This window comes from Oreochromis niloticus, linkage group LG11, assembly GCF_001858045.2.
Source record: "Oreochromis niloticus isolate F11D_XX linkage group LG11, O_niloticus_UMD_NMBU, whole genome shotgun sequence".
Lineage (NCBI taxonomy): Eukaryota > Metazoa > Chordata > Actinopteri > Cichliformes > Cichlidae > Oreochromis > Oreochromis niloticus.
Genome location: NC_031976.2, coordinates 28,373,688 through 28,385,577, shown reverse-complemented (window position 1 = coordinate 28,385,577; position 11,890 = coordinate 28,373,688). Strand labels below are relative to the sequence as shown.

General features: G+C 37.0%; 1 protein-coding gene across 1 annotated transcript; it reads left to right on the top strand.

Moving 5' to 3' along the window:
* The first annotated feature begins 4,200 nt into the window (after positions 1-4,200).
* Positions 4,201-5,112, top strand: LOC100708545 (free fatty acid receptor 2-like). The gene has a single exon (XM_003450566.5). It carries the CDS (start codon positions 4,201-4,203, stop codon positions 5,110-5,112), a length of 912 nt encoding a protein of 303 aa, XP_003450614.3.
* The last annotated feature ends 6,778 nt before the right edge of the window (positions 5,113-11,890 follow it).

Below are 11,890 nucleotides of genomic sequence, written 5' to 3'. Positions count from 1 at the left end.
TCAGTTTAGTTTATTGGATCCCCCCTTGTATCTCTGCCCTCTGTGTCTCCCTATGTGTCCCTGTTTTACATTGTGGTGTGAGTTCTTGTGCTGTGTTTCCCTTCCTGTTTCATTCTGTTATGTTCAGTCCAGCCTCCCCTGTCTCGTTATGGTTATCCGTGTCAGCTGTGTTCCTCGTGTGTTGTCACTTCCTTGTTATCCCTCTGTGTATTTAGGTCAGCATCTCCCTCAGTCCTCAGTCGCATCCTCCCTCATGCTGTGTCTTCCCATGTGTGTATCTCTGTGAAGTTTAGCTTATATTTTCCCAGTCTAGTTTAGTTTTGTATCATTTCCTTGAGTCAGCAAATAAAGCTGCATTTTGAGTTCATTCCCATGTGTTGCGAATCTTGCATTTTGGGTCCAATCTCGTGCGTGCCACACAGCCGTATCATGACACAAGCTCCTTTTAGTCAGGTGCAGTCTTTAATTTGAAGTTATGGTGGTTCCCAAAAGGTTGATTCTGTTCATGTGGACATAGCGTTTTCAGTGGGAGAAATGTTTCATCACTCATCCAAGTGACTTCTTCAGTCTCAGCTGACTGCAGGTTTCCCCAAACTTATAAACAGTACATTGCACAATGACTGAAACTAGCACCACTGCATGAACAGTAGGCTGGGAGGTCAGTTACCTGGATGATAGAGCATGCATCAAAACAAGTTATGGTGGTCTACAAGATTCCAAAGTTTTACCACAAATAAAATAAAAATGTTAACATTTTTGTATTTTTTCTTCCCTGGAGCTGGATTTTCTCATGTTGAGGAATAGCTTTCCAGATGTTCAGTGTTATGGTCCCATCTTTGCTCAGGACCTACCGTTTTTCTGTGCTCAACCAACTGCTTTATTTTGTGGTTTCTCCAGTGCGTACGTTTGTGAATTAACTCTGTTTCCCCTGTCCCAGAAGAAACTAGGACATTTTGAAGGTCTGAACTGTCATTCATTTCTGATCAGTCCTTCGACCACACAACTTTTAAAGGAATGGTTTTCTTGTTTAGGTTTGCAGTGTGTCCTTAAAAAGTCTGAGAAAACTGGAGAGTGGAGGCTAAAATTGAAGACCTAAAAAATCTATTTACAGCAGGTGAACAGTATCTGAAAGTCGTTTAATTAAGAAACAGGAAAAAACTGACATAACGACCTGGGAAATGCATCTGGCTCTTCTGTTGATCCATCTGTTGTTTGCCAAAAACAAGAAGAAAAGGATGAGGTATACCAAATTACACAACAACTGGAGTGAAAATCAATGACAATGAGTCTTATGGGGTGACCCATTGCCATCATCTCCAATTTAAAAGATCTGGTTCACATGTTGCAGAGAACTAAAGAAGTCAGGAGACACTTGTCTCCTGACCTCTTTAGGTCAGTGTCTACAGTCATCACGCACCTCACTAATTTAGAATATCTTCATTTAGCTTGGAAAAAGAGTTTGTTGTTCTGAAAAAAAAAAACAGGTCTGTTTTCCGCACTGTAGCTAAGCTGACATACTGTAGAGTCAGAGCTCTATTAAGCCAAGTATTCCTTTAATCTTAACTAGTAATCCCCAAAGGTTGATTCTGTGACCGGAACACCTCACCCAGGGGGCGCCCAGGAGGCATCCTTGTCAGATGCCCGAACCACCTCACATGGCTCCTTTCAATGTGGAGGAGCAGTGGCTCTACTCTCAGCCCCTCCCAGATGGCTGAACCTCTCACCCTATCTCTAAGGGAGAGGCCAGCCACCCTTTAGAGGAAACTCATTTCTGCTGCTTGTACCCGCAATCTTGTTCTTTTGGTCACTAACCACAGCTCGTGACCATAGGTAAGGGGTAGAGACGTAAATCGACCGGTAAATTGAGAGCTTTTACATTCGGTGCTCTAATCACCAAGACAGACTGGTACAGTGTCTAATGAATTTAATCATCACAAATGAAAAATATTCACAGTGGAACACTATCAATCATAGACTGGCATCCACAGAACCAGGACTTCAACATTATTGAAGCAATGTGGGATCATCCTGACAGAGAACAGAACAAAAGGCTGCCAACATTCCAAGAAGAGCTTTGAATGTCCTTCAAGAAAGCTGGAGAACTACTCCATAAGACTACTGTGGAAGCAGATTTCTTTTCTCATGTATTAATCACATATTTTAATCACATCATATTAGTGATAGTAATATCACTTTCTCACTTAGTTGTATGCATGTACACTACAGATGGGCCTTATGCTCTACACACACAGTGAAGCCATTGTAATGGGAGACGTTTAACTGATAGTGAGACTCCTTCTGCTTATCGGGGATGTAAATCTTTAGGTGACGGCCAAGCAGAAAACAAGGTCATAATTCTCTGTGTGAGGGAGGAAGATATAGCCCCCCTGAGAGATGGGCCAACATTTAAGAGTTGTGGAATGTTCTTTTTTTGAGAAGGTATAAAAGAGTTCAGGGCAGTGTCCATCCACCGGAAAAACTGTTTGGTGTGCGATCTGAACGTTTTTCTCCACTGCAGTGTTTTTCTTTTTCTTTTCTTTAATGAACCTCACTTCAAAAGACACCCTCACCTTGTAGTTGCAGTTTTATTTAAGATTTTCCACAACACTACCTAAAGAAATTACAAGAAAGATTTCCTGAGAGTTTAAGGTATGTTGAAGAATAAAGATGGTCATACCAAATCTCGACTTTCAATCTCATTAGAATTGTATAAAAATTGTATGAAAACTGTTTTATATAACTATTTTATAAACCTAACTATTTTTGCCCAGTACTTGGTGCCTAAGTACTTTTTTTTATTGTTTAAAGTCTACATGTAGACATATTCTACATCATTCCCAAAAATCACAAATATGATGGTGTCATGACCCCTGGATATGAAGAGGCATTTATAAATTTATTGTCTAAAATTGAATCATTATTTAATAGTTATCGAAACTATGGTTTGGGGTACATTTGCATCAAACCTAATCAAAGTTTATGATTTATTCAAAGAGGCAGTGGGAGGAGTTCCCTTATTACCGTACCCAGGTTTATAGATTTGCATTTTGTTAATATTAAGCTCTGGTGTCAGCTCAGCATGGGATTAACAACACAGTATGTCAAATGCACTTTGATTATAATATGATGTTTCCTGATTTTACCATTTTATATCGGCTCATTTTTTTAATTACTTGTTTTTAATACTTTGGAAATCTTCTACTACTTGGTAAGCAATTACTTTTACTTTTTCAAACCAAACACAGCAGGTTATATTTCGATTGATACTTTTAATCTTGTGTTTGGCACTGGTTTGTGATCAGAAGTATCTTCTGCCATTGTTATACATACTTTTACTCCATACCATATAAATGGAATTGAGCAGCAAACACAACTGATATCTTTATTGATCAAAACTTCAAGCTTAATTAACTTCTTTAAAATTAGTTGCCTAGATTCATCAGCATTTAATATACTGATTTGCAAATAATATCTGTCAGTTTACATTGGATTTATTGTAAGTTGATTTGACAACATGGAATATAAGATAATACAAGTGAAAAGAAAATAAATCAGAGGAGATGTTTTGGAAGTAGTTTCAAAACCGTGGTGGGGCAATATATTCTGAAGCCTGTTTATATATGTATTACTTAGCTATGAATGGAATTTCAACTAATCAAGTTCAGAACCTAAAAATATAACCAATAATATTCCAGTGTATTAATTGATGTATTAACCTCCTAAGACCCAAACTCATGGCATGCATTTTTAATTTCTCTTTGCTATTTGGGCTGATTGGGACCTGAAAAATGTAAAAACAAAGAATTATGCGATTTTTAATTTACCTGATTTTTGTTTCTGAGAAAAATGAGATCCACATATGAGGACATTTACTTTAAATTTTGACAGAACAGTGGCAGTATAACGTCCCCGTAAGTAATCAGGCCCTTGTAGAGCAAAATTTAGTATTTTGGTCTAGACAACCCAAAATGTGACGTCCACATATGTGGACGCCAGGTCCTAGGAGGTTAATATAAAACCAAATGGGGAAAAATGCTTTCAGCTTCTCCTGTAAATTGAATCCAGCATGCACTCTCAAAATTATCAGTGATACAAAAAAATAGCAAGTAGTCTTCTAATTTTAACAACTAATTGCTTTTGCTCTCCTTACGAAAGGCATTTTGATTGATTAAGTGCTGTTTAATCTGATATAGGTCTAAAATGGAGTCAACAGTGAAGACTGAGGTCATTCTCTCAGTTCACATTATTTCATTCGTGATCGGCTTCCCCTGCAATCTCTTGGCTCTCTATTCATTTAGTGTCAAGATCCGCTCCAAGCCACTTCTACCAGATATCCTACTACTCTGTCTCACTGTCTCTGACCTCCTCTTCCTGATGATCCTTCCTTTCAAGATGCACGAGGCTGCATCTGGTATGAAATGGAATCTGCCCCACTTCATATGCTCCATCACTTCCTTCACCTTTTTCACCACAATCTACACCAGTTCCTTGCTGCTGGTGACAATCAGCGTGGTCCGCTACATAGGAGCAGCATTTCCTGTCACCTACCATAAACTGCAGAAACCTGTGTATGCAGTTGTTATCAGTGCTGTTATTTGGCTGATCTCAGCAGCACACTGCAGCATTGTTTTCATCATTGAGCACCACCCATCTCTGGTCAGCAATAGCTCTGGTATGTGCTATGAAAACTTTACAAAGACGCAGTTGGAGGTTCTCCTCCCACTACGTCTGGAGATTTTCATTGTACTCTGCCTCATACCTTTTTTAATTTGTGTTTACTGCTACTTGCGCTGCATCTTGATTCTGTACAGCCGCCCCAGGATATCCCCGATGCAGAAACAGAAGGCCATTGGCATGGCCTCGGGGACTCTCGCTGTGTTCCTTATATGTGTTCTGCCATTCAGTTTATCACATTTAGTGGGTTATTTCCAGGGACAGAGCCCAGAGTGGAGATACTACACATTACTGCTTAGTTGTTTCAACACCTGTATTGATCCCATCATCTTTTACTTTTCATCCTCCATCTTTCGCGTCTCATGTGAAAAGTTCATTTTCAGGAAGTGGTGGATCACCGTTTCAGGACTGAAAGGGGATGTCACCACCTCCAGCTAAGAGAGGGGGAAAAAAGCTATTTTTTAAATACTAGTTGAACCAACCAACTATCTCTATTATTGTATTTCTATAATTTTATTGTAAATATACATGAAATATGTAACCTCATATTTTTAGAGCACTGTGCACTTGCTCTCTTGTTCAACAGGACTGTGTGTTATTGTACAAATTATTTTCGTTGCCATTTTGTAACAAATCCAGAGATGCCTTTGGTGTATAGAAGCAAATTTAGAAGCTTATTTTCTTTACTAACAACACGATACAGTAATATAGCACACACTGACTGCATTTATTTATATAACCTGCGACATGCAACTGTAACTGCTTACAGTCACAGTGCTCTACTGGTTCTGAACTTTGTCTGAACTTTGCATCATATGCAAATGTACAAACAAATATCATCCATAGTGAACTGATAGGCATAGGCATGTCTATAGATCACCAAAATGAGATCAACAATTTTAAAAGGTGGCATTTTCCAAAAGTTTCTGGATGAAATGTTTGAACTTCCTAAGCTTTAATGTATAACAAAGGAGTAGATTACAAAAAAAAAAAAAAAACTAAAACAGCCAAATTAGCAATGGAGGCCAAAACCATTTTATTTACCAGACTGAAAAAAAAAATTGTTTGTTTGTTTTCAAATATTTTCCAAAGTGGTTGTATAAGAAACTGGGTGTGGGTTTTTTCTACTTTGCCTTCATTTTGTAAACACAGTGTAGCTGTTTGTTTGAACACTCTGCTGAAGGATAGTTTCAGCAGGCACCATCACTGGTGCACTGCTGCAATTTTGCAGTTTCCAAATACCTTGTGTTGTAATCATTGTCATTTCTGATGTTATAATGTCCTGTGGAAGACCTTGGTGCATAAAAATAAGAAGAATCTCCTTAATCATGATGCTTCCAAAATTTGATCTTTAGTGTGTTATTAACCTTGTGGAAGATTTCTCCTTTACCTTACCTATTTATAATAAATATTTTGGTGCCTGTAGTGGTTTTCTGTAGTTTTCTTTTGTTGTTCCTATCTTTTCTTTAATGTGTTGCTTGTTTTGCTGTTGTTTTTAGACTTTGTTGAGGTTACGATATGGCTTCTGCAGTTAGAATCAAATGGCATAGAACTTAATTTGCATAATTATTTATGCTTATATGTAAGCTACATTTTAGAAATACTCATTCAATAAACAATGTACTGAAAAGGCAAATGATAGTGTTGTCATTTTTGGAAAGAATTAAGTAAATGCATTGGTTATAGAGGTTTCTTTATCTCTTGCTGTCTCTCTAAGCAAACAGTTACACTTTCCACTCTTTACAGCGTCTTCCGTACTAATGTGCACTTCCTGATTCACTAACTGTCCTCCATCCTCCTCTCTCTCTCTCATTTTGTAGGCTGATCAGCTCCTCAAAGTACTTCAGTTTTCTCAACACACTCTCCTCACTTGTTTGCACATTTCCATTACCAAGTCTCCTTGTGTTCCTTCTTCTATCCAGAGGATAAACAAAACAGTTTCCTCAATTCACTACAATCAGTCCTTCTGCATTTCTCTCCTTAACACCATATCTACCCCAAACCTCTGTTCCCTCCACCTTATCCAATCACCACTCTCTCCCCTGTAATACTCTCTACCACTTTATCTAACTTATGGGAGAATTCATCTTTCTTCTGATGACAACATTCAACAATTACCCCTTTGAGTTCCAGCTTCAAACTATTCATGCTGTATGACACTCTCTTCGCCTCCATAACACTATTAACATATTTCTTTTCCTATCTACACAATGGCAGAAAACCTTGAATACTCGTCCAGTGCTTCCAACTGGTCTCCTGCACACATAATATATCTGCGTTCCTTTTCTCCATCATATTGATCAGTTCATTCTCCTTACCAGTCGTATTTCTTGCTACATAGTCTCTATTCTCGCCTACCTACTCCTGCATTCTCTCACTTCTCTTCCTTTGTCTTAAGCTATAGAACTACACATTGACCTCATACAGGGTGTGCATTCCAGCACACTACTGACCTTAGGACATTTATTTTACATTGCAGATTTCAAACAGTTGCCCTCATTTAGGATCTCTATACTGCTGAAAATTATATAGGCTACTTAAGCATGAGCATCTATATTTTTTTCAACTTCAGCATAGTTTTGATATCAAATACTTTTGATATTTTTGAACTTTCTGGTGACTATACTAATTTCCTGTTGCAAGTTGTGCTAATGTCAAACAGAGGAAATCATTGTTCTTGAAATTGTTCCTAAGCAACAGAAACACAGCTATAGAAGTTAAAGGCTACATGGAAAGCACTTCTCCCTGCAGCTGCTGAAATTCCAAAAATTTTAAAAACCTATAATATGACTGTCTACTTGGGATTTTTTTCTCTGACTTTTGGTGTAACTTTGACTACAAGCAGGCTCATAGCATGACTAAATCCATATCTGATTATCAAGTTCAAAAGTTATTTCAGCAGACACAGTGGGAACAAGTCCTTTGCTGACATACCAGAGACAAAAGAAAACGTGCTGCAAACTTGCCTTTTCAGTCATAATTAACCTACTGATGGCTACTATAGGATGAGAGAGGTTTGTGGCATGTGACTTGTGTGTGTGACTTTTTTTTTTTTTTAAATCAGATCATCTTCGAACTGACAAGTTACAATATGAAAGTCTTTGGTGAAAGACACAGATAGAAATTTGGGGGGGGGTTTGGACATTTTCTTCTGCAGGGTAAGTACACATATTTACCTTGTAAAACTAAACATAGCAGATCCTATTTACTATTGAAATTCTTAGCTGGTGCTAAGAGCTGACTGCCTCATTTGTTTGGCACTGATCAGCAGTCAAAGTTATAAAAGAACATTTTCCTAAAGAATTTTATTCACACCTATATAAAATGGAAATAGTAACACCAAATGAAGTATATTGAATATACTTCAATATACAGCTATACAGCTATACTCAATATATATATTGAGTATAGCTGAGGTATGTTCCATTGTGCTTTTTTGACCTTTTGTTCCATCAAATGTATTTAATTAGTTACATAGACAGCCTGCAGAGATCAAACAGGAGCAAACCAACACTAACTGCCAATTAAATTTGAAAGGTAATTATAAAATCCATTGTAAGTTGCAACTGTGTTTCAGTGATAGTTTGGTGTCTTGGACTTTAACACAGTATATTGTGATTGGCCAACAAAGGTTGTGGTCTGTTACTGTATAAATTGTAATAACATCCATTCTTTCTACTGGTTTAGGTTAATAATGGTGTCCATAGTGTGCAGTGAGTTCATTCTCTCATTTTACTTTTTTTTTTTTTGCTGCTGTTACAACCAAATTTCCCCTTGTGGGACAATTAAAGGATTGTTCTACATAATTTCAATTGCAATTATAATTACAATCTCTTGGCCTTCTATGCATTTAGTGTCAAGATCCACTCCAAGCCACTGCCAACAGACATCCTGCTCCTCAGTTTCACCATCTGAGCTGTTCATCCTGTCCATCCTTTCTCATTCATTTGTTTTATTCCATTTATTTTATCTCATTCAGTGGATTATTTCCAGGAACAGAGCCCAGAGTGGAGGTGCTACTAATAACTGTTGTTTGACTGTAAAATCACAGACGTAATATCACATATGGTCAAATAAGCACAATGGAACATACCTCAGCTATACTTTATTCAATATAGTTCATTTGGTGTTACTATTTCCATTTTATATTGGTGTGAATAAAGTTCTTTAGGAAAATGTTCTTTTATGACTTTGACTGTTGATCAGTCCCAAACAAATGAGGCAGGCAGCTCTCAGCACCAGGTACAGAATTTCAATAGTAAATAGGATCTGCTATATTTAGTTTTACAAGGTAAATGTGTGTACTTACCAACCAAAAAAAAAAAATTCTATCTGTATCTTTCATCAAAGACTTTCATATTATAACTTGTGAGTTCGAATGTCAACTGATATAAAATGTGACACACAAGTCACATTTGACAAACCTCTCTACTCATCCTATAGTAGCCATCAGTAGGTAAATTATGACTAAAATGCAAATTTTTCATCATGCTGTATTTGGTATGCCAGGTACGCATCACATAACCACTTATTTTTAACACACGAATACTTTACCATATCCTTGCTCTTCTGTTTTGATTTGCATAAGTAAAATGTAAAACAACCCCTGCAGCCTTCTTAAACTTCTTTAACTCTAAACTCATCGATCCTTCGAGTTAACTATAAAAAGGGATGCCCCGGTTGACCAAAAACCACCCTTTTTTGTACACACATTAAATTTGAGGCAATGGCACTGCAACCTAGTTATCAGGTTTAGATTTTATTTGAGCAATATAATAAGCTTCGTTTTTAGTGAATGGCATTTGTGGGTTTTAAGAATTAGTAGAGTTCTTTCTTTCTTTGTTTTTTGATGAAATCTTAAAACTGTCACTGAAGCTTCACCTTCCATTGAATTAAAGCTAAAAGTTTGGACTTTGTGGTTGTTTAATATGTTAAATATTTCTATTTGTTGAATGTGTTAAATATATTTTTTAACAACATAAAAGAATATTTTCCTATGTGTCTGTAAGAAACTGTGGGGCTTGTTTTCTGCTTTGGCTTCACTCTTTTCAGTCTAAGAAGCTGCTGATTGCATTAGTCTGTAAACACAGTTTATATTCTTTGTTCTCTCTGCTGATGGATAATTGCGACAGACAAGCACCATCATCACTGCACTGTTGAAATTTTGCAGTTTCCAGATACTTTGGTGTTGTAATTTCTGATGTTGTAGTGTTCTGTGGAAGAGCTTATTGCATCTATAATGAGGTTGTCCTTAATCATGATGCTTGCATATTCTGATATGTGGTGTTTTACTGTTGCTTAGAAGAAAAGAAAGAAAGGAGGTGAAAGCACAGAGCAGAGCAGCTTTTGAGGCACCTGGCTTAAATTTGAATAATTTTTTGACTTCAGAGATGAGTGCGACAAATGACCTCTAGATCATCATCTGATATTGAAGTGTTATTACTTTGGAGAACTCTTACTCAGCTTTATCATTGTCAGGATCAGCATCATTAAAATCAACATCTGCATCAAAATGAGGCTGAACATTACTCACAACAACATGTGCCTCATCGACACTAGCACTGCTCACAACAATAACTCTTTCATCAAGGTCGTCATCAGGATCATTTGCACCAGCATCATGATCATTATTTACAACATAATCTGTATCTGTATTAGGTCCAACATTAGCATTAATCAGACTTCTTTCTATATACTGCCACTCCTCTTGTAAAGGGGGTATAATTTATTGTTTATATTAGTATTGTATTTTGTATTGTCTTGTTTAATCTTGTCTTTTTCTAACACACTATGACTGAGAGAGCTCCTCACAAGAATTCCAACTGCTGGTTTGTGTACATAAGGGAAACAACGAACCTTGAACCTTACTTGAAGCTTTCAACACCGTCCTTTTTGGTGTCATCTCGTGGCCAAAAGTATGAAGAGCAGCTTGAATCTACAACTTGAAATGAACTTCGTCATTATGATAGCCAATTCTACAGAGCTGATTTGACAGCTTCTGTTTAATATCCTGTGACAATTCTGTGTGATATCAGGATACCTCACTGTGGTGCTTTCAACATGTTTTTTGGGGGGAGGGGGGGTGAAAAAAATAATGTTATATCTATTTGATTAATAAATATTTTTGGTGAATAAACACGTGCTGGTTAATGAATGGTCAGCTGATGGCTGGTTGATGAATTTTCGATGAATTCTAGGGATTCGTGATCCATACTGTAGCTGAGTGTTACAGTATGGATCCAAGTGACAGTCTGGTTGCCAGTGCATCTATGTGTCTGTTATGTCTAATATCTTTGCGCATATTGTTAAATCTTTTAAGTCTTTTACAACCTTTTCAATACAAATAATAATATCAAATCAAATATAATAAATATTTTTTTTGGCAGAAGATAACTTTTTCCTGCAGCTTTTTTTTTAACTTTTAACTAAAAGTAGAAACGTCTCTCCCAAAGGTTCAGCTGAGTGACATCTACGTGTAGGAAATCCCTCACCTTACACTACTGCCAGGTACAGACAAAGTACATGTATTTTCAGCCTGGATGGGTGAATAGAAGAACCAAAAAATAGTTCATCATTAACGGAAATGTAAGTGCTATATAGCTGGCTTAAACAAACTATCACCTGTAAATCTTATATTTTGTTGTTTGAGTGCAGATAGAAAAGTTCCCTTAGTATTAATTTGACACATTAATGTTGTGTCATAACAAACAGAGGGAGCTGTTGCAACTGTTGAGAAACTCGAAGGAGACAACTTCGCAAAAAAACCTCAAAATACTCAACAGTCTTGGCTTCAGATTTTGACTTCTTCTCCACCTTGTCAGCGCTTATGACGCAATATTGTCTGAGGTGCCGATATACCCTCTGCATCACTTCGCTCACCGCCACAACATCATCACACAGATGCAGCTATTTATACCTCCCTTAAAGGGACAGGAAGTTGCTGCAGTATTCTCCTAAACAATATGTACGCTATTCAGACAATACGGTGCTTTATTAATTAATACATAAATAAAACTCAATTTAATAAAAATAAATTGGAAGTTGTGGCCTCTTATTCCTGGATTAAAAAGACACCTCACTGACTTTAGCTAAGAGTAAACATGACTTTCAATCTTTCATGCCTTACATAATTAGCTTTTGTTTCTGTATATTTGATAGTAAGACGTGACATCACATATGTAATAATTAAGACCAGTGTTGGTCAAATTACTTGAAA